Below are 25,956 nucleotides of genomic sequence, written 5' to 3' on the forward strand. Positions count from 1 at the left end.
TTTGCGACACTATTTGGGTCACTCCCCACCCTACGAGTTTCCAGACCTGTACCTAAAACCGTGGCTACAGCTACGTCACATTCGGGAGCATTCGAAGGACCCGATCTCTCTGACACGTCATGGTGTAACACAAGATTGTTCGCCGGTGGTCTGTGTGCAATGGCAGGCCACGCATTTTCATGTTACCCAATCGTCCGATCGTAATTTATCCCTCAAAATTGTGCGAATGATAAAATTTCGATTTCTAAACCTATTACTTTTTCACAAGCTTGTACGCACAGGCGGTCTACCGGAATCACCAAAGAGCGCGGTATGCAATTTGATTTATACTCGTAACAAGCTCTAACGTTTTAGTGTCACTAATTCACGCATAAAGGTGATTTATTTATTTTTGATTCTACCATTTTGTCAAGTATTCAGTATTCTCGTATAGCAATTTATATTATTATCGTTATCATTACTTCAGGATGTTTATTACGCATCAGGTCATTCATTCTGGTGTGTAAAATACAATAATGGACATAACATCGCAATATAAATAAATCGAATGAAATGACCGAGGAACAGATGCACTTCTTTGCGACACTATTAAGTATTTGGTTGTTGCATGAGACGGCGAGATTGATGCGAACGATGAGATAACAGTTCACGAGTGGTCGCAAAACAATTTACGTAAAAAGGTAAATTTCTAATGAAAATGTGTTTAAACCAATATCAAAGTCTCACAAGTCAATAAATATATGATTTTATTACCTGTAGCGTATAAGTATAATTTGAACAATACCGTAGATATACGCATTATGTTTACAATTAGAAGCGGATAAACCGCCTATGTCGAACTCCTAATAACCCACAGATCGATCCAACCATTGATAACTCTATATTTTATTACCAATAACAAACCAGTTGTGTATTGAATGACTTCCGCGGCGCGTGCTGACGAGTTTGGAACAGGAATTTGTAACTTCTGTATCTACAATTAGTTCATCAGTCTCATGTAATTTAAAATTTTTATTGTACATTTTCAACCTACAATAATGCAACTAATATATGATGCTATTTGTTGCATCGTTCGCGAAATGTGTGTATGGCAACCCTGTGAGAATTCAACGGTTTCTACTGTTCAGCACCGATGCGGCCCTCGCTAGCGATTCTAATGCACGTACTTACGTACTGCAGAATGCGGACCGTGATTACTCGATTACAAATTCGAACATACGGAAACAATTTTCACCCCACGATAGGATAGTATAATCGTACGTATACAGTTTTCGAAAATTGCATACCGGTCCAACATAGAATCTGAAATGGACACGATTCTCTTTGCTCTCGATAATTCAATTATATCCATTTCAGATCACTCCCAAGAAAATCCCATGCAAGTTTCCGACTCTTGAATGATTTTCAGGTAAAATGGATCGTGTTCGAGTGTAATGCCTCCGAAAACTATTACCCGCGAGGGTTAATGTTTAGTATGTACTAAATTTATGTATACCCAATAATCACGATATTTACAATTAGACAAGCTCAATGTTACACTCGGATTTATAGCAAGAACAAATCGTGTTAGAAAACCTCTTTTCTGAAATTGAACCCAAATTGATCGCACTTATATCGCAAGATACGAGCTAGTTGTAGAGGGCCGCAAAAGAATACCGTTATCTTACCCTTCTTTTGATCTTGGAGCTGCTTGAACACTTTATCCCAGTTCGGACGGCCGGCGTTAGTTCTCGTTTTCAACCCAGTGATAAGGTCACGTTTTTCCTATAAGCATAAATAACTCGACACGTCAGAATCCGTTCAAGTAGTACGAAATGGGGGAAAATAGTCGAACCTTTTCATGTAGCAAATCCATTGCTAATTGAAGTCCCACCGCTTTCATGTCGTTCTTCTGCAAGGCGCTCGTTATGTACATATGCATCTCTAGAAAACGTTCCATCGTTGCTCCGAGTTCAGCCTGTTCCATTTCTAACTGCGACAGTAAATTGACAAACCATTCGAAAGAGTGCTGGTCCCGATTTATCCAAAAGAAATCTACCTGAAAGTCATGCGTCAAACCGTTGTGACGTTAAGATGACGGCGATAACTAAATCAAACATGTAACAATATTCGATACACAATGTTTCTGTTCTCACTAACTTTCCGCAAATGCATTACGGTTGGCGGTATTTCACTGGCCCAAGAAAATTTGCACTTCGGGCAGCAATGTCTCGCCTTCCAATATCTATGCATTATCGACTGAAGTATCGAGGCGAATGGGGTGACGCCGATGCCGGTGGCGATGAGAACTGCGTGCTGCGCTTGAAATATATGACTGGACGGAGCACCGTACGGCCCATCTAAATAAATCTGTAAATGCAATTATATCAGCTTCAAAGTCAGGTTATAGGTGTGCTGTTATTCACGATGGCCCTGGACATTGATTATCAAACTCTGTGCCTTCTCTACTGTACGTATGATTGACAGTAACAGCTCTGGTGTATTTTACAACAAATAGTGATCTACCGCCAAAGGTTTTCCGACGGGATAATTGACAGGAGTGTGGAACGACTGCGATTTCCCTTTCGTAGACTCTTCAACACTCTGAATATGAAACACATTGGCTGTTCCTTCTTCGGCAGCAATCAGCGGAGGACTGCGAGTGTCGGACTCTTCTGTTTCTGCTGGAATTACATTATCATCACGTCGAGTCGAGAAATGCGGTTTCTCTATCTCCCCCTGACGTATAACCGTACCGCGAACATGTTGAAAATTTTTGCAACTCACAATCTATAGTAGCGACGATATCGTCTGCTCCACAATTGTCCAGGCTGGGTGTTTTGAACGCAATTATCGTCGGCTTCATTCGCATGTACCTGAAGCTTTGGGCCAAAGATTTATTTTGTGGACTCAAATAGGCCAGACCCAATGATTTCAGTCGCGCACGCCTTATTTGCGATTCGTCGAAGCTCGGTTCTGACTCGGATCTCGCGTAGTCACGAAGTCTGAGGATGAGGATGTACGACAACGGGTGATAAAATGGATTCGCGAAAGATATACCTGTATCAGGTATCGTTGAATACTCACGCGAGTAATCGTTCTCTTTTTTTGTTCCTTATCCGCATGTCGGGCATCGAAATTGATTTTTCAAGAGGATGTTTGTTACTCAATACTATCTTATGCAATTGCACGTTGAGGGCCACTTTTTTAGACAAGTGTCTGGGATCACCTGAAAACGTTTTACATTTCGTGATACCTACTGTACGAGAGTCGAGAAATTATTTTCACATTAGTTTTACAGTCGAGTCAATAATCGTATTATTCCCTACTCACGCCCACTGACGCGAGTCTTATTGATTCCTGGATGACTGCAGCCGTCGTCACCTTCGAAACTCGGATTGGCCACACCGTTGGTTTCTTCCGCGCTACCTGTAGTAACCGTGGTTTTGATGGTTCTGCACAAGGTCACCTCCGAATTCCTGTGAATAAATCGTACCGGCGTCACGTCTACATCCGATACATTTGAATCGATCGTGCTCAAACTTACGACGGTAGTTTTTCGACGGTCTTGATAGCCCCGGATGTACGTTGGGTGCAACATTCGACAGGTAAGACCTCTCCGCGGTGTAATTTCATCTGTTCCCTGTCAAAGTACGAATATAAAGTATTCGTCCATTCGCCAACACCACGAATATGAAGCCACATATAATCTATAAGCACGCAAATAATGTGAATATTAGAAAAAGATGTCACATTCTTAAAGTGTGTATCTACTAAGTGGTGTACAGTTTATCTTGTGACTTTATAGCTACTCGACACAAAGGTCTACCGATAATATCACTGTTATTCATATTCGTAAATTTTCTACACACTTACTGGACGAAAGTGTAACTGAATAAAAAAATCTCCGATATACATTTACCATAACGTTACTCGATCGACTCGTATAGTGAATTCAACAAACGGCAGTTTAAAATCCCTGTATTTTATCGTGATATTCAAGCTTGTTACTCTTGTCGCACTAATGTTTAGTAATTTCACCAAACGATAGGGTAAATTTCAAAAGTCTGGTTTTGAAATTAGTCACCATATGTATAATAAATTTACAATATCGAATCCGAATACTGCTTTCTGCGCGTACATTTTTGATAGATTCGCCACAGAAATTTTTAACAGCGTACGATCGTACATATCCGCATGCCTCTAGGGATCTCTGAGCGGGTGAGTAACTGTGTAAGGACTAAAACGCTTCACGATAGGATATAATTTCAAGTTGAGAAACCGACCTTCCTGTTCCGGAGCACTGCTGATAGTGAATGGATGCCATTCGTATTTTGCGACAGCTGGAATGTTGACGAAGACGTAATCACCGGGGTGAAAATCAAAGTGGTTGGGTCTCTTGATAACGAGATGCGTCACTCTGGAGGGGAGGAGCAGCCCCGAGCAAATGTATGTGTTTCCCCGCTGCGATTGTAGCCAGACTACTCGACGTAGTCTCTCCACCAGGTACAGGGTACAGGGCCCGACGAACCACTTCCAAAAATTTGGTCCATGAAATATCAGCAAGATCCAGAACGGCACGTAGAGTAAATGAGTCCAGTAAAATATCTAAAACACATTGTGCATATAATGATGAAATTGTTCGAGCTTTCCGGCTTCGTTGTACAACGAGTGCTCCTGCAAAATCGATTCAACCAGACTTCTTTGGACGCCTTTTGGATTGCGATTCATACCTCGAAGCAACCCCCTCGCCTAACGAAGGGCATGGAACATATGATCATCACGGTCAATATAAGAACCAGAGCAACGCCGGTCGGATTGGCTGCACCCGGAACAAGGCCGAACAGCTTGGGCTGGCCAGTGAATATCCATTCGGCATAAGTGTAATTGCCCTTATTTATTTCATAATCGTTGACGACGATCAGTTCTGAAATTTGGATAACAGACACCACAATATACGCTTTTGGTGAACGTTCGTTTCTTCCGGCTGGTATTACAGGTATATCGCGTGACAAATGCCAAAAGGACTTGTATAAAATTATACGTCCTTTTTGCTTTGCAAAGCCAAAAAGGCGTATAGTTTTTTTTTTTTTTACCAATCGCTTTATTAACACATTCTAAGCCGAAGTATGAACAAAATTTTTTCCAAAGCCGAACGTTGGTACATGAAAAACTTTTGTTTTATGCGTCCTTTTGGCACAAAGCCCTATCCAGCTGCTGTGATAAGCCCTTTTGGCATTTGTCACGCGTTATGTATGCCTATACAAATATGCATGTGTGCAGAGATGTGTCTGAGTGAGGCGTATGCACTTGTATGAAGATATAGTGAATGATCCTTACTGAAATTGAACAGATGCATTATCGTATGGATAATACTGTAGAAACCGACGAGCACGCCGGTTGTTTTGTGAAGATAGATATGCTGGTCCAACGGTATCACGGAGCTGAATCCATGCGTTCTCAGGAATGTGATGGAGTGTCGAAGCATGAGTATCAGAATAAAGGCACAATTGAAGTTCAGGCACTGACCTATGGATGGTGAATAAAGCAACAGCTATCGTAAGTTTCGTCGCAAGATCATCACGGCACCGTTTTAAATTTTACGAATATCTTGCGCGTTGACTCGTAGAAGCTCTTCGCGAAATTCATCAGTAGAGAAATATAAGGAACAAGTGTACCGCGACTGAGTTTACGTGAATTGCGCTTATCGTTAGTATTTTTGTTTTGACCTACAGTACCATAAATGCGATCAAAACTCACCGCAAGCTCTGGCCAAGATGACAAATCCGTTGGATGACTTGTACTGTATCGCTCTGGACACGAATAGCCCAGCATTGACGATGAGAAATGCACTTGTGAATATTATATAGACATAATTGTTCTTCATGTAGGGCTTGGTAAGTTGATACGGTCTAAGAGCCGACAATCGACGAACAGAGGATTGCTGCTTCGGTTCTGGTTTCGGGGGTACCAGCCATCGGTCGATGCTAAAATATCAATTTCTTTATACCGAAGACATCGCGAAAGAAGAACGAATTCACTCGAAAGCTGTATCACTATAAAACTCACCTGATAGACAAATTCTCCAAAAGCCCATCGTGCTTCTCCAGGACGCTTTTCAGAGATTCAAAGGTGATCGCGCCTCTGTTTTCTTGATCGGCGTCCTCGAACAGCGCTATCGTGAGATCCTCTATTTGATCCTCGCTGAATGTCATACCATTTTCTTCCATGCAGACGCGCATCACATGCTGCAGTTCCCGATGCTGAATCAATCCGTCGCCTGTTTCACATATCGGCAAGCTCGTCAAGTATATTACATTTAGTTGTGGTATTATGTGATTTCGTTATGACGACTGGTATCAAACGCGCTCACCGTCAATGTCGTAGACTTTGAACAGAAACTTGATCTTGTCGTCGGGCGTTTTCCCTGCAAATTGATGCATAGAGTCGAGAAACTCCTGAAGCGATATTGTTCCTGAATTGTCCTTGTCGAATATTTGAAACACCCGCTCGGTGAAGAATGGCTGAAATTTTTATACGGGACGTGCAATATCGAGTTATAAATATATTAACTGGTCGACGTGCGGCAGGCTTCTGAAATACACTCGGTGTGCTTACGTTTTTAGATACGACTATTTTTTTGAATTCCTCTCTTCTAATTTCCTTCTCATTTCCTACGGTCTGCTTGAAGATATTTTCCAGATGCGCCAAACTCTCCTTGTCAAATCCGGCGCGCGATCTGGGTGCAATACATTTCATTTAGATCTGCTATAACGAATCAGTACGGAATGATAATGTATGTAGGTAAAACGTGTCTGTACCTGTAAGTGAAATGAGCGGTCGGGTAGTTGGGCGGTTGGTTAGGTAAATGGGTGGGCGCGTGGGTACGTAGGTTGTTCGCTAGGTATACGGAGGAGTGATAATCAAAACTCACCGAATGCTGGTGATGCTGCCAACGAATTCCATTATTTGTCCCGCGGTGACGTATCCGGCGCTTTCCAGGTCGAGAAAGCGAAATATTTTGTCTACGACCTGTGAGGAAAACAAATGTCAAGTCAAAGTACGAAAAATACAGGATTCAGCGTGGAGGAAATATGTACAATAGTTGGCTCACTCCTTTGGCTCTGAGAATTTGGCGAAACGTGAACGCCGTGACTGCCTCTTCGCCGCACAACACGTAGGCAACACTTTCGAGCTGTTCGGCAAAGTCTATCTGCTTTTCCGTACTGTTGAAATAAATCAAATACATGATCATTACTGTTTTAATTACGTCTTTGCTTTCGCGGCACTCACGTCAATCTCTCCTTCAAAAATTCAATCCACTCGTCCTGGATGAGCAATCCGTCCTGGTCGTGATCGAACAGGACAAACAGTTTGTCCATGAAATTCTGAAACATGTTTTGACAATATAGATATATGCACACGGACACGCCACGCGCGCGCGCGTATATATTGCATCCTGCGTCTGTTTCCGTAAACATTTTTTTCAAAATGTATGTAAACCAGGCCCTCGCTCTGAATCCCGAATTTACGGCGCTTCGGGCATATTTTCCAGCAACCGCGACAATGAAAAAAGCCCGCGTACGAACGAACGCCCTGTCGGGCGGTTATTCATTGCGGTATAATTCGGTCCTTGGTTAAATCGGAGCAAGCCGAGCTATTGACTTGGATTAGTAATTGGAATGCGCGCGATATGTGTAACGTTATTCTGCGTGCGTGTAGGCATTAGGAGAATTATAGGTGTGCTGGCATAGGATGTGGTACAGCCTTGATTGGTAGTGGGGGGGGGGATAAGCTGCGAGTGTGTTTTACGGTTGTGCGTTTGCTCTGAAAATTGCTTGCCGTTCATATGATATACTCGTACGGGCACGCGAGCGTTGAGTTGTGACTGCAATCATAGGTAGGTACACCTGCCTGTCCTAAGGCGAGCGGCTGCACGGGGCCGACAAACGAAGCGACAAATTAACCGGCCGAGCTTCAAAATTTCAAAGTTGAAAGGTTGACAGGTGCTATAATTCTGCGAATATAAATCGATTGTAACGTATTAGCGGTGCAGCGATATTCTGCAAGCGTTGTTCGAATGGGATACGGATACCCGCCGGAATGAAGCCCTGCCAGGTAAAGGTATTATAGGCGAAACGATCGTTTCGTCTGCACGGGTGATGGCGGTGAACGCATGTATCTCACCTATAATACTTTTATAGCTTAGGGGATACAGTGCCGTGGTAAAATAAACCGAGAATCAAATCCGGACTGTACAGGTATAAGTTGTACGCAGCCGGAATATAATGATATAAGCCGGAATAACTCACAGGGTGATTGACTCGATTGACATTTTGTAATATCGTTGAAAATCTTTTTTCACGTACAGATACCGTAGTGGCAATTGTAACGTATACCGTCGGTGTTATAAATACACGTCGCGCGTATGCATTACAGTATCTGTAAGGTATATCTGTACACCGTCAATCTCTCACTACGCGTTTTTTTCTACGTGCATCTCTTATCAACTTACGCCCTATCATTCTCTGTCCGCATGTTGTCGTGGCCATTGTATACCAGAAAACATACCTCATAGGTATAATATGATATGATACATTAAGGGTAAAGGCTATTGTATATTGAAATACAATAATCAGGCTCATTGGCATGAACAACCTTAAATACGGATTGCGAAAGTCAAGCGTGTCTCATTTGTATACTCGTGTATGTATACATCTACATCGAATAGACGTTAATTTCCATGCAATTCAATACGATCGGTGAGATTATCGTGTAAATACATAATGCTTACACGTATATGCCTACGATCTACCAGGCGACGGTGAATGTGCGATCGCGCGAGCTGCAGCATATGCGTTCAAGGTAAATCAAAGTTAATAAATAATGAAAGACAGCCGATTTGAAAAGTGTAATTCATTTAGCTGGTCCTTGAGGCTGCGAGCGGATCGTGCGAGAAAAATTACCGATGCGGCTAGCGTACTAAAATTTTACTATCATACTGTATTGCGCTGTATGTACAAGGCGAACCGAGTACCATAAGCTTTCGCAAGTACCACCGAATCAATCGAAAAGTACCGAAACTTTCGAATTACGCGCATGAAACGTCGTGATTCCGGTCGAATTCATTCTTCGAAGAGGGGTCACGTAAGCGTTTCCACGCATCTCAAATTATGTGAAACAGAGATGGACTTGCACGTTAAACGAAGAAAAAATAAAAAAAAACTAAACGAAATTACCGTGACAATCGGCTTTCATTACCTCCGGTTGAGCCCATTTGACGTGCACCAAGAGTCAACTGTTAGCGATTTCAGTTTAACGGTGTACGCTGCATTTTCACGTGCAGCAAACATCATGCAGCTGAATGCAGCAGCAGCAAAATAGCTCTGATTGGTCGATGATTCTGGTGTTTGAATAACGGATCGGCAAGATATGCACAGTTTTAATGGAAATCGTGGGTTATGGCAAGTTGTCACATGTGATAACAATTTCCCGACAACTTGCCCCATCACGACATTTCCGCGGTTGTCTGGGTCCGGGTCAAGTTTTTCGGGATTTTCGTTGTCTAGGTCGAATATTTTGTGGTTTCCGGGAAAAAATACAATGGAGAAACGAATTGTTTCTCAAAAGTATGCGTTTAAAATCCGAGTTTCTCACATTAAAGCAGAAACAAGAGAACAATGGTACGAAAAATATTCATAATTTTTACCATTTTTTGTAATTCAAAATACTTGGGACAACAAGTCGTTGCTCCGCTTCTTTTTTTTTTTTTTTCTTGTTTTTTGAAAATTCGAGTAACCCTACTTAAATTTACTTTGGAACTGCTACGAACTTTCTCTAGCCCCGGTCTCCCCGACAAAGTACCAGCCTGCCGCACACTGCAGCTGTATATCGTATGCGAATATGTTCCATTGCACAATAATTAATGTATCACTGCAGGCTGCCTGGGTCCTTCGGACCGTTATAGTTATAACATATGTATCAATAATATGCGTGCGTGCGTGCGTGTGTGTGCGTGTGTGTGTGTGTGTGTGTGTGTGTGTGTGTGTGTGTGTGTGTGTGTGTGTGTGTGTGTGTGTGTGTGTGTGTGTGTGTGTGTGTGTGTGTGTGTGTGTGTGTGTGTGTGTGTGCGTGCGTGCGTGTGCGTGTGTGTGCGCGCGCGTGTGTGTATACATATCCCATTTGAATAACACGCAAAAAATTTTTGCTTCGTTAAAAATGCTATGACTTTTGAACCGTTTGGGATAAAGAAGTTTTCAAGGCATATACTTGGAGGGCATTAAATTCTCTAAAAAAGACCCTCGAGTTGATTTTCTGGACTCAAAAATTCGCATTCGTACGGGCCGTGAAAGTCGAAGATAAGCAGAAATATGCAGTTTTAGGGCTCTACGATTGAAAATATTCATACTAAATGAATAACCTCAAACTAAAATGAAATAAGGTGTGCGAAAGATGTTGTTCATAAACTGGATTCGTCAAAGGAGTAGAGTTTTAACTCATTTGTTTATCTTTTATTACTCTTTTAAACGTTAACATTCTTTTTAATTGTTGATAAAATTTTGTCTGTTACAAGCAGGATATTGCTGGCGATGTAATTGCACTACTTGCAAAATAAATTGTTTTTGTTCTTCATTTATCGTTAAAGTTCGATTATAATTTTGTATTAAAGCTGTACTACACATTTCCGCTTTTCTTCGACTTTCACGCCCCGTAAGTATACGAATTTGGAGTCTAAAAAATCAGCTCGGGGATCTTTTTGTGGAAAATTTAAGGGAGCTTTCCAGTGTGAAATTTTCAAAAAATCGATTTTTTTTTTTTTGCTTTATCGAATAGTATACACTCTTCCGAATATTCCCTGAAATTTTCATGCCGAAATTCAGATTATTTCGGTTACTGTACAGCATTTCTTGGTAGAAGGCAACGGAGCGCTACAGCTGCCGCGTCGGCCGTCTGCCCGTGCGACTGTTATTTCTATTGTCTCGTTCCTACCTGCACGTACATGAACTTGGCTCGCCAATTGTCGAAAATGTGAATTCGGACTATTGCATAATTTGCCGTTAATTAGTCGTAAATTAGTCGCGCAATTTATTTTTTTGTCGCACTCAATTTTGAAAAAAAAAAAACGGATGGCGTGCTAACTTTTCAAAAACTTAGCGCGCCATCCACCAAAATAACGCACAGCGAGCATCATTCGTAATTCTGACTTGGTTGATAATTTGCCAGAAATAAGCCGCAAATTAGTCGTCGAACTTTTGTTTTTGTCGCACTCAATTTTCAAAAACAAAAGCGGATGGCGTTCTGATTTTTCAAGAATTTAGCCCGCCAACTACCAAAATAACGCACAGCGAGCACCATGAGTGATTCTGATTAGGTTGATAATTTGCCGCAAATAAGCCGCAAATTAGTCGTCGAATTTTTGTTTTTGTCGCACTCAATTTTCAAATACAAAACCGGATGTCTTTAGAATTTAGCACGCCATCCGCTTTTTTTTTTTTAATTGGGTGCGACAAAATAATAAGGCGTGACTAATTTCCGGCTAATTGACGGCAAATTATGCAATAGTCCGATTTCATATTTTCGATAATTAGCGAGCCAAGTTCATGTACGTCCTACCTGCTCGTCGTTCAGTTCGATTTCGACATTCAAAATGGATAGATGTACGAAAGAGGAATGTGCGTGGCAGGATAGAAAAGGCTCGAGAAGCGGACATCCGCGAAATAGACGAAAAAGATCCGGTGGTTTCAAGGGAACAAATCGACACGATATCGAAACGAATCTAACGTTTGCGAGCACTTCGGCAGCAAAAATCTTGAAAAAGAGTCCAGAGTTTGAAGTCCGAATCGATCAAACGTTTAGCTACGTGATTTTGGAGTTCTTTTTGGTTTTCGGCGCTCTTCAGGAACTGTTGAAGTGCAAAAAGTGTAATAGCGACGTGAAGTTTTTTAAAAAATCGATTCGCGGATTGGGCTTTAAAATTTGTGTTCAGTGTTCGTGTCCAGATCCGGCCGAGATAGATTCTTGTCCTTTGATAAAAAATGCTTATGAAATCAATCGTCGTTTCTGCTTTGTCATGCGATTGGTCGGCATCGGCATAAATGGCATTAGAAATTTTATCGCCTTGATGGATTTAACTGCAAACTTCAATAATAACACCTATTATGGAATCGTAAAAATCCTGCAGATTGCAGCGAAATCAATATACGAGGCCGTCGTGAAAAAAGCAGGTACCGAAGAGAAGGAAAAAACTTTGGAAGCAGAAAATCGGGGCGATATTCTGACGGTGTCCGGTGATGGATCGTGGTCGAAACGCGGTTTCACGTCGCGCATGGGTATCGTGTCCGTGATTGGAAAATATACCAACAAAGTTTTGGATGTTGCTGTCAAATCAAGCTTCTGCAAGGCTTGTGTATTCTGGAAAGGACAAGAGGGAACAACCGAGTACGAGGCGTGGTCTGAGACGCATGAATCCGAATGCAACGTCAATCACGAAGGCAGCGCGGGAAAAATGGAAGTCGACGGTATAATCGAAGTATTCAAGAGATCAGAAGAATTGCACAACGCGAAATACGGTTTCTATATAGGAGACGGCGATACAAAAACATTCAAGATGTTATTAGAAGCCAAGCCGTACGGTGACGATTTGACGGTAAAAAAAAAGGAATGCGTTTTGCACGTGAAAAAGCGAGTATATAAAAGGGGAAACGAAGCAAGAAAAAGGTTAGTTCAACTAAAAAAGGCCAAAAATCAAATCGAAGACAAGGCAATGGAGAGTGAACCGAAAAAAAAAGGATCTCGTTCGAGTTCTCCGAAAACTAAAAAAAATCAAACAAAAAACACTGCTGTTGAACCGAAAAGAGCGCAATTGACGTTAAAATTATTGACAAATCTCTCGGAATATTATGGCTTGGCAGTTCGTCGAAATTCCAATTCCGTGGAAAATATGAGGAAAGCCATATGGGCTACATTTCATCACAAAAGCTCAACTGATGAAAATCCTCAGCATGAGTATTGCCCTCCGGGAGAAGATTCGTGGTGCGAATGGCGCAAGGCCGAGGCCACAGGAGAGGAGTACACCCATCCACCAGCACTCGACGAAGACGTACAACAAGTTTTAAAACCGATTTACGATGATCTAACAACGGAGGATCTCTTAGAACGATGTACGGGCGCGAACACTCAAAATAATAACGAGAGCTTCAATCACTGTGTGTGGCAACTAGCCCCAAAGCACGTATTCTGCGGCAAGCAGATAGTAGAAATCGCTACGCAGTGTGCTGTGTGCACCTTCAATGAAGGTTACGACCCAATTTTAAAAATTTTGGAGACGATGGGATGCACGATAGGGCCGAGCGCCGCAGATTTCGCCGCTAAATACAAGAATGCGCGCATCACCCAAGCAAACCGCCGGGCGTCCCTGGATAGCAAAGAGGCGAGGACAGCTCGTCGGATTGAACAATCCATTGAGCACGATCTTTTCGAAGAAGCAGAAGGGATATTGTATGGACCTGGCATCGCTGATTGACCGTAAGTAAACGATTTACCTAAAATTTCCTCACTTGAAACTTTGAACGCGTTTTTCTCGAAACAGCATTTTTCAAAACGGTGGCCAACTTGGAGGGCAGAGTTTTAAAGCTATCGAGTTGAATTTTTTACACAATATTCTTAACGTCATTGTTTATCGTGCTATGGAAGCTTTTTTTTTTTTTTTGACATCTTCCTATTTTTTTGTAAAAAAAACTGCCAAAAAAAAATGCTAAAATCGATACTTTTTGTTCAAACCGGCGCCATTTTTGCAAAAAAAAAAAAAAAGAAAAAAGCTTCCATAGCACGAAAGCCAATTATATACCGATCAATAATCTTTTTGTGTTTTTTGTCTCAGATCAAAATTGTGACCCCCAATGTGGCCACCACATCCAAGTGCATTTTCTGCAACAATTGTTTCATCATTTTTATAGATACTAATTAATAAATAAATCGATCTTTAAAAAATTGTTTTGTATTCTTCAATACCCAATTAATATACAAAAAAAAAACCAGACCGATTAGATTATTTTTTCTTTAAAAAAAAAAATCGCGAAAAACAGCGATTTTTCGGGCTGTCACACTGGAAAGCCCCCTTAATGCCCTGCAAGAATATGCTTGAAGATTTTTTTCAACCCAAACGCTTCAATAGTTACGGCATTTTTAATGAAAAAAATTTTTTTTTTTTTGCATATTATTCAAGTGGGAATTTTCAGATGGTCAGCGATACCTTTTAAAATTTTGCTACAAATTTTTCCAAACGGAAATCTTTTTTTTCTCAGTAAATAGATCCTCTTAAGACCGTAGATTCGATAGGTTAATTTTTTTGGCTCACCCTAATATATATACCTATATCAATGTATAGGTATGTGTATACCTACGGCGCGTTTTCGTGGATGCGCACCATCAGGTTTACCCTTGACAAACAAGTCCGCTGTTTATTTGTCGGCACGCGGCTGATGCGATACTCGGAGCTGCTCAGAATGGACTTATACTCTCAATTGTCTATAATTATAAGGGTTCCCCTGGTGCGCGTCAACAAAAACGCATGGTATACCGACACTCAGCAAATCAAATTCTTTCGCGCCTTACGATCAGTGTCGATATTACAATATGATGTGGCAGGGACAGAACACGATTTCTTTTCAAGAAGTACCGCGCATTCGTCCTTCCGAACAATACTTTTCCCAACGTTTACTTCTTTCAAGTCGATTGTCAGTACTTCGCTAGCTAGCTCGGTCGGCGGCGTCAAGTGGTGTTAATAATATAAATTTGACGCCACAATAAAGCATCGATCGATCCATCGGAGAAAGTGATTTTAGACATTTTACATTGGTCCAGAACTCGGTCGTACCGGTTCGTTTCGCTAGGTATCCGATTTTTCACCGCACGAGTGAAGAGCTGCATGTATAATAAATAATCGCCGTAAACTCCGTACACAGTTTCAGCCTCAACCGCGACAATTGTCCTTTCTCCCAGCCCCGATTAACGTGCGAGAGCCACCGATACGGCAGGTAGTGCAATTAGGATTCAAACTTCGAAAGCGACAGGGCCACCCGGGCAGGGATTGAGCTGATTAAAGATTGACCAATTCGAAGGCCAGTGTGTTTAAGACAGTCAAGTCGGAGCCTAACGAACGAGATTCACTTGACTGCGAACTTTCTCAATACGCGTGTGTTGCATTTACTTACGCGCTGGTACAGCGTAGTTGGCTACATAGGTATAGGTGTAATTTCATACAAGCGTGCGTAAAGGTTACAGGGTCGAGATTCCGACGCGCGTTGCGTCTATCGTGTATAAGGTTCTAACGTGACCAAGATTTGCGCCAAGTTCGTCAAACCCGTAACGATTTTAGAAAACCATTACAGTACTGCACACCGCACCGATCGGCGCAGTTATGCTTTTGGCTATTCATCAAGCTGGTCAATATTTCGTGAAATTCGCGATTGAACTAGTTTTTACGAAGTATGCGATATTGACGACGCTCGCTCGGATGTTTAACGGAGCAAACTTGCACGTTTGATTTAACCCGCGAATGATGAACGTATTGCTACGTGTTTGTCTTCGCGTCGTTTTTAGTTCAGCTAGAATAACGAGAAGAAACTGGGAGCGACGATCGCATCGTAAGAAAAGAGGACACGTGGGTTCAGGCGACGACAATGACAAGAGCGCAGTTACAAACAATTTACTTCGGGCAGAGGTTTGCCTACGGATCGAGAATACCTACCAGAAATCACGCTTACGTGACAATGTGTAGGGTAACCGTCCTCAAGCTGCCGGATGTAATGATAACCGCAATAATTCGATTGTTTGCGTCATACTCGTGATATCGATTCCGTCGCTATTGCACATATACGTATACAATTTTCAGCATCTCTCCTTGCGGCGTCTAATCTCGTGCCTCGTTTTACGTGCAATGCAATTTGTTTAAAAGGTGAGATTCGAAGTGATGATTCTTTTTCAACAAAATCAACTCGTTACCAAGGCAACGTATATCGCATACCAGCGATAAAAGTGGAGCCTAAGTGCATGCGATTACCTCGTCTTGAAGTAATCTCCTAAATCCGTCCTTGTTATAACGAATGTTGCTGTTGACTATTTCGGAACACTCCTTCAACGTCACTGTTCTTCGACGCTCAATCAAGCACTCTTCTTCCATTATACTGATCTGACCGAAAGGCTTTTTCCGCGCACTGCACGTACGAGCCATGGCGCCGGTTGTGTTTGCTATAGATGTTTTTGAAATTCGGTATCTGCGATATGTATTTCGTTTCGTTATTCTTTGTAGTTATGTTTGTAGTTTATTTTTTATTATACCACAGGCACGGGTAGCACAGAGCCTGGTCGGGGTGGGCTTTACGGTGGGGAAGGAAAAGGGAGAGGGAATTTTGAAAGACACTTGCTAGTGGTTCTCCATTATATTCCAGGTGAAGGAGCGCGAAAAATTGCCGCGTGCGTTACTTCGCAGTGAAACATCAATGAATATAGGTCACACGAGTGGATGCATACACTTTTTATACTGTATTACATTATAGTATATTTTTATTATCGGAGACAGAGTTTACCCGCGTATAGCGAAAGACTGAATGGAAAATATGTCTGCATCGGTAGCCGTGAATCGGTCGGTTGTTCGACAGGGGAATCTAGATTGTGTGTGGGGATAGACAACCTTTCACTTTTTGACAGCACCGACCGACCTGCTATGGTGGTAATGTAACTCAACATTCCATCTCAATGTGTGTGTGCGCGTGTAAAGATTTAGACAATAATTGAGAGCACAAGTGCGGGATTAGCCAAAAGTAAACAACTTATTGCTCGTACGTATGCAGTTGCGATATTGTTCAACATGTTTATCTCCGAAGGCGTTCAACAACCGTGTAAACGCTCTATATCGATGACATCGACGGATTGAGGTAAGTCAAAAGAGTGTATTAAAACGATCGACGAAAATTTAATGTAATCCTATTGTTTCCTTTGACTGCAATCGAGACATAAACGACCGTGTTTAGGGATACGACCTACACATGTCTCACAATTAGATCGACCATGCGCATTGATTATAAGCACATAAGTGACATAAATGCGAATTAATGCACGGCAAGTGAGATGTCAATCGTAAAAAGTGTATTAATCAAAGTACAATGATTATGCCGAAAACGAAAGAGATATTGAAAATTGTGGCGGTAATTTCGAAATGAAAAAGAATACGAAATCCACTGCATCGAAACGGTGGAAAACTACCATCCTAAAATACCAAAACATTAAGCGCACCAATTATCACCGCCAAGCAGTTTTAAGGGGCCTCGAGCCCGTCCACCTATTGTGGAAGGCAAAAAATTAATACGGGACTGGCTGCGGTATGAAATGAAAACGGCATAATAGTGTAGAGATAGCTTTCAAGTATCACCGTCAATTCGACATTGGTGGTAAATCCGCGGGAGAGGGGTGGGGGTGGAGAGGTGAGGAAAGTCGGTTATTTCGCGATCCATATAACGCGCGCCTGCGCCCCCGCAACAATTCGCCCTACAGTGCTGAGACGTTACTGGGGAATTGTCGTGGAAAGTCCGAATTTCGAGAGTGAGTAAAAGGGGGCGAGTAAAAATCACGGTAACCGTAGAATGTGCGAGGCCCGTCACGTCACGTGAACCAATGCGCTCACTCGCGCACGATACGTGTATAACGCAACTATCGAGGCATTCGAAGGAATTATATACCAGTCAAGGTTAGTACCGAGCAATTTCGTGATGCAAGTAGGCACTGAGACGTTGGCGTGTTACGTGTATATTATGCCCTGCCTGCGCTCCTTGTACGAGACGCTGCAGGGAGAGCGTGCAAGGTGCCTTGTAATTACGGGACGATGTCTGCATATCTCTGGGTTCGGAAGCGAGGCGAAGAGAAAAATGACAATGATCGAAACCTCGGTATCGGAGCTCCGTTCAGTTTCGCCTAATTCTTGAAACGTACTCGATACGTGCGCGCGTGAAAGAAAAAAAAAAAAAAAAAAAAAAACCGAACCCTTACGCCACCCGTCCGTAGTATTATAATTATAATGTTGTCTTTTCAGAGATGTTGGTGCAGCGTATCAATGTCACTGACCCACTTTGATGCTTAACATTAATTAAACGGCCCCTCGGCCCACCCCGCGTCCTCCGCTTCTTTTCTCTATTTTTCCCGTCCTTTAATTCACGTTACACCTGCGAAAAGCTGCGCTTCGGTGAACTCTACAATATTGTGAAAAACACCCGCATCTTACGCGTGCGTGTCTACGGGCACCGTTGCGATTGTTTTAGATGTGGCTGGCAGTTTTCGCACTTCACTGGGGACTGCACGTGGCCTGGTCCTACAACGTCCTCTGCAACTTTAACACCATGTGCCTCTGCTGGGTTCAGGACGACGCCGATTATACCCAGATGGACGTAAGCTGCATGGGCGTGCCTTTCGCGCGTTTTCCCGGTGAGGACGTGACCCTCGTTACTTTCTCTCGAAAGAAATATCGTGAATCGCGTAACCTTTCAACGAATTTGAAATGAAAGAGGCAAAAAATCAAACGAGACTGCCGGTATGTTTCAGAGATACCGATTCGGTACGTAGCGCAGTTGGACATCGTGGGTTCCGGCATGCAAGTGTTGGAAAACGAGGCCCTGGTCAGCTCCTACGTGGAGGCACTCGGTCTAATGAGCAACCGTCTGATGCTCGTAGGGGAGAAATCGCTGTCGTGAGTATAAAATTTGTTTGTTTTTCTATTCTCCGTCAAACAACTGCAATCACGTACGCCGTGAGTTTTCCATTAATTGGACCACACCCGGTAGCAAGGCGACCACAAGCGTACACCGTGTATAACGTGGGGCTCAATTTCGTGGGAATGGTAGCGAGCGCCGCAGGCAGGTCAGGTATAGCGTTACCGTCTGTGCCGGACTTGCTACAGGACTCTTTTAGTGGCCAAATTCAATGAAAACTCACTGTATACAATTCAAAATGCTGTACGAAATGTTTTTTTATGTAATTTTTCTACTCACAGCGGAGTGGCGGACCACCTGAGATCGTTGGACCTGAGTTACAATTACTTAACGAAGGTGCCGCTCAAGGCGTTCCGAAATTTGAAAAAGTTGACCTGGCTAAACATGCACAGGTGAATTGTGAAGACTTCGCGTTAAATGATACACCGTGCTTACTCGGGATACTGATTGTAAATAACGTACATACCTATATCTGTCACCCGGACCGACTGGACCGGCTGTAGGAGTGAGCCCGGCGGTAGCCAGGAAGTATACTCATTAGATGTTATCGTTGAAAATAAGCCCATTAACGATTCATCGTTACTCACGGCATTCCAGCGATTCTTGATGACGATGCTCGGCAGTGCTGCCTTGATAGCTCACTAAAAAAATGTGATTCTCAGTTTCAGCATGGTTGTAAACTAATGCCACCTGCCTAACTATATGCTCGAAGTATGTAGCAAATTTTTGTCTGAAGCGCGATAATATCTGGCATATCTTCCAAGTGTAACAGCACCATAGAATATTCATTTCAAGTCTGTTTGCGTTGTATGTGATATCCTACTTGGCATTTAGACTGGACATGGGTAAACGCCGTCGTGCCGTTATGAGCATGAATGCGATTGGTAACAACGTGTAAAACCCTGGCCAAATGAGAACGGACGGGAGAGTTAATTCAATTTTTTACTCGCAAGCAAATCCTTAGGTGGTAGGCTTTCGTTGGTAACTAAAGTAAGTTTGGTTGAGAGCATGCATCCTTCACGGTAGTGTCCTCTGAGAACCTAGAGAATATAGTTGCTCCTGCGTGAGAGTTGAACAGATCGAGTTTTATTATACGATACTAAGTTGAAGAATAACATTTTTTCGGTGTTGCCGAACCAGCGAGGGACGAGCTGGCGTTATGAAATTTGTGAATAGAAATATACGCGCCACGAAGATGGATATTGTAATCACTTCGAAATATTTCAGTAATTACTTGACGAGTTTGGATGGGAACTGGGGCCACCTGCCGAACACGCTAACCAACGTGTTCTTCGGGGACAACTCGATTGCCGAGCTACCGAACTGTTTCAAGCGGTTCAAATTTTTAATGTGGCTAAACCTGGACAACAACAATATCGAGCGCATCGAACCGTCCGCGCTACCACCGCGCATACAAACACTAAGTATGAACAACAACCTGATCAAAGAATTTCCAGCGAGCATTGGAAATCTGAAGGATTTGACATGGCTGTACCTGAGGGGAAACGACATGAAGACGTTGGTGCTGCCGCACTTCGAAAGCCCGAAATTAGAACTTATCGATGTAAGCGACAACTCGATAAGCACTATCAATTATACGAATAGCTACCCGACGCTGCAGATCCGGGACTTAAACATGGCCAGTAACAAACTGTCCTCACTCCCCGCCAGAATGTTCGAGAAGATAAACGTGCGGCGGTTGTACCTATCGTCGAACGACATAAGCGTGATCAATGTCAACGCGTTCGAGGGCCTTGAGGAGACCCTTGAATACCTGAATTTGGAAAATAACAACCTAATCGTGGTCCCCGAGGCGATACGCTCGATGAATCGCATTACGTACCTATACCTGGCAAACAACAAGGTATCAAATGTTTCGGATGAGAGTTTTCTCGGATTCGGCAATAACCTCCGTGCCTTGTCGATGGCCACAAACAACCTTAAGTACGTGCCTGTCGGGGCGCTAAGCGAGTGCAACAAACTGCTGCACTTGAACCTGGGCTACAATAACATTTTATCAATACAGCCGGGAGACTTCGAGTGGGCTACCAACCTGGAAATCCTACTGTTGCGTAACAATATGCTGAGTAAATTGAAACCGGAAACGTTTCGGGGCGCTAACAGGCTGAAGGAGCTCAGCCTCTCGTTCAACCACATTACGGAGTTGGACGATGACGCGTTCCTAGGACTCGAAGAGAGCCTGGAGATTCTGGAGCTGAGCTTTGCATTCGCGATGGACGTTTTCCCTCGTCACGCTCTCAAGCAGTTAAGGAATCTACTCTGGATGGTGCTGGACAACAACAATTTCCAGGTGCTCGACACAACCGCCTTCTACTCGTTCCAGAAACTGCGGTACGTCAACCTGGAGTCGAACAGGCTTCAGTACCTACCAGAGCAGATAATCCACTCGTCGATCCACCTCGAGCTTCGCGACGTCAAACTCGGCTATAATTTCCTCGAGACCATACCATCCAACACGTTCCACAACCTGACGGAGCTGCGGTCACTCGACTTGTCGGGCAACCGTATCCACTTTCTAACGTCATCGTCGATAAGCTCGTGCCGGAAATTGGTCACGGTATCCCTCGCGCAGAACAAAATAGCCCACCTAAGCCCCGGGACGTTCAGCCAGCTCGAGAGTCTCCAGTTCTTGCACCTCGAGTTCAACTACTTAGGCAAGCTTAACCTGGACTCGATCCATGAAAGTGGCAGCGACGATTTTACCCTGAACGTTTCTTTCAACGCCATCAGCTCAATTATTCCCGGGGACTTGCCCACCCTGCGACACCTGGACCTGAGCTTCAACAACATCACGTCTCTGCCCGGAACGGCGTTCAACGGCACACCGAATCTGAGAACCCTGGATTTACGCGGCAACTTTGTCACAGCGGTTGAGTCCGGCGCATTCACTTTGAAGCATCTAGAGTACCTGAACCTGCGGAACAACAAAATTCAAGTGCTGAGTAAGCAGGCGTTTTATGGTCTCGAAACGCTGCAGCAGCTCGACCTCAGCGGTAACAGTATAAACCAGTTAATGATGGAGCAGTTCAGAAATTTAAAAAAACTCCGCGTACTCAACCTTGCGAGAAATAAAATCCGTTCCTTACCCAGGGACGTTTTTGAAGGCACCCAAATCGAAATACTCGACCTGAGTAACAACATATTCTATGTCGTTCCCTCGACATCGTTCGCCGAGGTCGGTTACACCCTGCGCGACCTCGACTTGGGAAACAATTTCATTGACCATCTCGACTCAGCCTCGTTTCCAACCTCCCTTCTGAACTCTCTAAATTTGGCCCACAACCGGCTGACTATACTACCCGACAACTCTTTCGTCGCACTTGGAAAACTGCTCACCTTGAATATTTCCCACAACAGTCTGCAGGCAAATTTCAAAGAGCTCTTCCACTACTTACCGGACCTGAGACAGCTATCCCTAGCCAAATGCAGTCTTGGAAAAGTGCCTATCCTACCCCTGGCCAATTTAAGTGTACTTGACCTGTCGCTCAATAGCATCAGCTCCATTTCTAATAACGATTTCCAGTACCTCGAGGAGCTGAGGACTTTGAGGCTCGTAAAAAATCTAGTCAAATTCATGCCCGGTGTCAGGCTTGACCATCTCAGGGAACTGGACGTCTCGGGGAACATTATAGAGGTAGTAATCAGTATTCTATTTAGGCCAAGTCCAACGGCAACGCGAGATGTTTTTTCCTATTTATCCGCAGGAACTGACGAAGGAAATGTTCTCAAGGTACCCAAGGCTGGAGAAGTTGAACATCAAGAATTTGAATAGCGTTCGAAGTGTAGAAAGGGACGCGCTGAGTCACTTGCGATACCTGAAATACCTTCAGGTGCAGACATGGCCGCAGGCGGAGGGATTTCACTTGCGGTTTCTGCTCAGCGGTCTGCCGTTGAAATTCGTGGAAATAGAGATAAAGGAAAACGTGCTAAAGCACCAGATAGAGAACGCGTTTTCGAAACAGCTCAAGGAACTCACAATAACCGGGAGTGACTTAGAGACCGTTACCTCGGAGGCATTCTCAACCATTGAAGGTGGCGAGCTTATACTTAGGATAAAAAACACCCGAGTACAGAGGTTCCAGTCCGATATTTTTTTGTCCCTGACTAAACGACTCTCACAGCTGACTCTGGACCTGAGGGACAACCACATAAACGAGCTCAGCCCGTCAATAATATACGGAAATCTTTCGTGGGAAGCGGTGGGGACAAACATGGTGGCTGGTGATTAAATTTTTTGGCCCTCCGTAACGAGTAAATACGGGATCTGTAGACATTTTTCTCCATCTTTTTCCCCGTTCGTGTTGACCACCTCAAGAAGATGAAAAATATGAAATTTCTCTTACAGGTGGCTTGCAGGTATCCGGCAACCCACTTGAATGCGACTGTGAGATCGCATGGCTGAGTCTCTGGCTCCGCAGATGGTTGAGGGAATCCCGACAAATTCACACAGCGTCGCAATCCGACGCTAGGCAATTACGGACGATGGCTGGGCGGGCCGTATGCACGGAGACGAAACCCTCCTATTCTTCCGATAAGGTCCTGCTAACGCTCGGGACGCCCCACACTGCCTGTCAGGCCTCTGCTCTGAGCTCTGGCCACTACCAACACGGAAGTACTTTGCATCGATTTCTCGGATTGTCCACCATACCGTTACTAGTTTACGTTAATATCTTGGATTAACCAAAACCTTGTGATATCTGTATGCCTATATTATTGTTCAAAGGTTCGCCAACATTTGCGTCACTGTGCGCGGGATGGTGGAATTTGTTTTCCTCTTTCCCTCTTCATTCGGTTTATTAATTGTTATTACGCCCCAGTGATAACAGTGATAGTAGAACTGTTTCAGGAATTTTGGAATCAAAGATGAAGCAGATGATAATTGCTACCCAGCTTAGTTCTTCCAACTTGAAACCATACACATCTGTATAATGTATGTACGTACATACGTCACCGGGAGGATCTTAGAAGGTTAACGCTGCGCCTGCGAACGACGCATCGCCAGCAGATAGGCAACCGAAATTACATCTTACGTGCAGCAAAGCACCCGAGATTTAAGCTCAGTTGCCTGTCTGCCAGCGAGCGTCGTTCGCATCGTTAATTAACCTTTTAGGCATTGTCCCGGTACGTTATACCCACGGTCTTCTACACAGGTCTGGGTACTCCTATCTCATTACCGTTGAACGCCGCGTAATCTTGTTGAAGCTTGTGTCTCTTAGTTTTTGCACCAAAGACCGGAGCGTTGCAATCTCGGAGGCCGGTTACTACAAGTGCATGCCTATAATGGGTGCTTTCCATTTACTGACTCAAGTCGACTTGTGTCGCTATTTCTGGTGTAACCGGCCAATCTGGGCAAAGGAATACACCAGAAATAGCGACACAAGTCGACTCGAGTCAGTAAATGGAAAGCACCCAATAAGTGCCTCTACCACTACAAATGCATTGACCTCCCCCTAACTGGCGCTAGCGGCAAAAATGCGGCAAAAGTTCTCAACGTCGGTGTCACCTTCGCTACAATTTTAGAGACAGAGTGCCCACACCTGTGTCGAAGACCATGATTATGCCATACCAGCAGTTGTAACGATTGTATCAAAAGTTACCATACGGGAATATCGCGGGCAATTTGTCCAAGAAAATCACCACTTGTATTATCAACTACACGTTTTTCCAAGTATAACTTTCGCAGCAGTACCAGAAAGAATTAATATTAATATGCACTGCTCTGTCATAAGTAGGTGTGACATTTGGGTAGGTGAATGTTTTCAAGGATGAGCCGGTGTGCGGTATTTCCGCACACGTAACACAAACACGACATAACAATGATCGACTTTTCGAAACAAAAAAAATAAAAATAAAAATAAACAAAAAAAAAACATTCGTGTCGAAACAGGCTATTTCAACCAACTTGTGTGAAATCATACGAACAAAAAGCTGAAAAATAAAATTTCACCTATTTGGTATTTGACTGATTCATTAGTTTGATTATTAGATTACATGAACTTGGCGCATTGTCATACTTCATCCTCATGCACAACGCAACGTGAATTAATTACCGCGCACAGTTTCCTGCAGAGTTTCTGTACCTTGATTTGCTTTTCAAGGGGGAGATTTTGTTCTTTCACTTTTCAGCCTTTGCTTCGAGCCGTACGTCGGTGAAACAGGTACCTACCGACAGCTGCTTTCCAAATGCAGGAAGCATGTTACCGCACGAGACGAACGTGGCTCGAGTGATAAATAACGACTGGTTGGGAATGGGGATCCTTTTCTGTGGCTCGTCCGCATCAACGAGCGTAAATCGCGGAGCACTGTAGATTTATTGTTAGTGTGAAATTTACGCTATACGATCAACACGGATGGAGACCGAGCAGCCGGATCTCGATTGGCTATGCTTGAGTTATTCGACAATTTCTTTTACGTGATTTTTTTTTTTTCTAGAATATAATCCTTTTGTCGCATTGAAAACCAGGATTTTGTCATCATTCCCACGTGACATATCTTTCGCGTTTAACAGTCGCCGTGCAGGCAATACGAATTATGAAACGTACCCCTGTACGCGAGTAAATGTTCACAAAATGCGAGGGGCCCTTATAGAATTCTTGGTAGAATGGTTCCAGATAAAAATCGTTATAAGGTAATCTTACAACCCTGCAGCTGGACGTTGAAACCATGCAAATATACCTCTAGAAATTCGATACGTGGCCGCGTGGCTGAAAGCGTCCAGCTATTTCAGAGATAACTAGAAGCAATCTCGACCACATCCCTCGAGAAGTTTGCATCCAACAATTGAGCGATGCCATGATCACCACAAGTTGTTACGGACCAGCTAGCCAGTACTTATAGAGTACTGATCAACACAGCAATGTGAACACATCTATTTCACCGGCTACGCCCTAATGGTATCTTATAATGACGTTACAGATCGTTCGATCCGCGAATAGACGACCTTGCATGATACTTAGGTACTATTCTCTTTTAATTCACTTCAACTTTGCCGTCTGCATTACGATCTGTTTATTTGCTATCGTTCTCAGTTACCTTTGTTGTTGTCCTCTGTAGCAACGGAGATGAGGGGTGAACGTGGAAACAAGGAAAGCCAGGCGGCCTGATTGGCAAGCTGCAAAAGGGCTCGTGCAAGTGTTTATCGTAACACGATCCAATAATGCGTCTTCGATCTGGCCCGAGGCACCGCGGGTTCGCAGTA

At 43.4% G+C, this 25,956-nt stretch overlaps 2 protein-coding genes across 2 annotated transcripts; one reads left to right on the forward strand and one right to left on the reverse strand.

Moving 5' to 3' along the window:
• Positions 1-1,024: 1,024 nt before the first annotated feature.
• Positions 1,025-16,561, reverse strand: LOC107218747 (NADPH oxidase 5). Its single transcript, XM_015656732.2, has 19 exons — positions 16,040-16,561; positions 7,273-7,367; positions 7,094-7,205; positions 6,914-7,011; positions 6,598-6,718; positions 6,353-6,503; positions 6,049-6,259; positions 5,740-5,966; positions 5,320-5,508; positions 4,713-4,906; positions 4,266-4,587; positions 3,527-3,689; positions 3,313-3,458; positions 3,067-3,208; positions 2,767-2,984; positions 2,506-2,663; positions 2,140-2,349; positions 1,835-2,038; positions 1,025-1,764 (listed from the first exon to the last, which is right to left on the reverse strand). Exons 1-19 carry the CDS (start codon positions 16,208-16,210, stop codon positions 1,567-1,569), a joined length of 3,330 nt encoding a protein of 1,109 aa, XP_015512218.1. The 5' UTR covers positions 16,211-16,561; the 3' UTR covers positions 1,025-1,566.
• A 968-nt stretch (positions 16,562-17,529) lies between these two features.
• LOC107218746 (chaoptin) lies at positions 17,530-24,717 on the forward strand. Its single transcript, XM_015656730.2, has 7 exons — positions 17,530-17,722; positions 18,291-18,453; positions 18,571-18,715; positions 19,019-19,129; positions 19,965-22,392; positions 22,463-22,979; positions 23,104-24,717. The coding sequence occupies exons 2-7, from the start codon at positions 18,291-18,293 to the stop codon at positions 23,436-23,438; spliced, it is 3,699 nt and encodes a 1,232-aa protein (XP_015512216.1). The 5' UTR covers positions 17,530-17,722; the 3' UTR covers positions 23,439-24,717.
• Positions 24,718-25,956: the final 1,239 nt, after the last annotated feature.

This window comes from Neodiprion lecontei, chromosome 4 (assembly GCF_021901455.1).
Source record: "Neodiprion lecontei isolate iyNeoLeco1 chromosome 4, iyNeoLeco1.1, whole genome shotgun sequence".
Lineage (NCBI taxonomy): Eukaryota > Metazoa > Arthropoda > Insecta > Hymenoptera > Diprionidae > Neodiprion > Neodiprion lecontei.

Bases quoted from the DNA above. Each gene is read 5' to 3' on its own strand.
- LOC107218746 (XM_015656730.2), top strand. From the start codon at position 18,291: ATGTGGCTGGCAGTTTTCGCACTTCACTGGGGACTGCACGTGGCCTGG. The intron at 18,716-19,018 runs GTGAGTATAAAA...TTCTACTCACAG, and splicing joins GTAGGGGAGAAATCGCTGTC to CGGAGTGGCGGACCACCTGA. The intron at 22,980-23,103 runs GTGATTAAATTT...TTTCTCTTACAG, and splicing joins GGGGACAAACATGGTGGCTG to GTGGCTTGCAGGTATCCGGC.
- LOC107218747 (XM_015656732.2), bottom strand. From the start codon at position 16,210: ATGGCTCGTACGTGCAGTGCGCGGAAAAAGCCTTTCGGTCAGATCAGT. The intron at 7,206-7,272 runs GTGAGTGCCGCG...TTATTTCAACAG, and splicing joins TTTTTGAAGGAGAGATTGAC to TACGGAAAAGCAGATAGACT. The intron at 4,588-4,712 runs GTATGAATCGCA...AATGTGTTTTAG, and splicing joins GGCGAGGGGGTTGCTTCGAG to ATATTTTACTGGACTCATTT.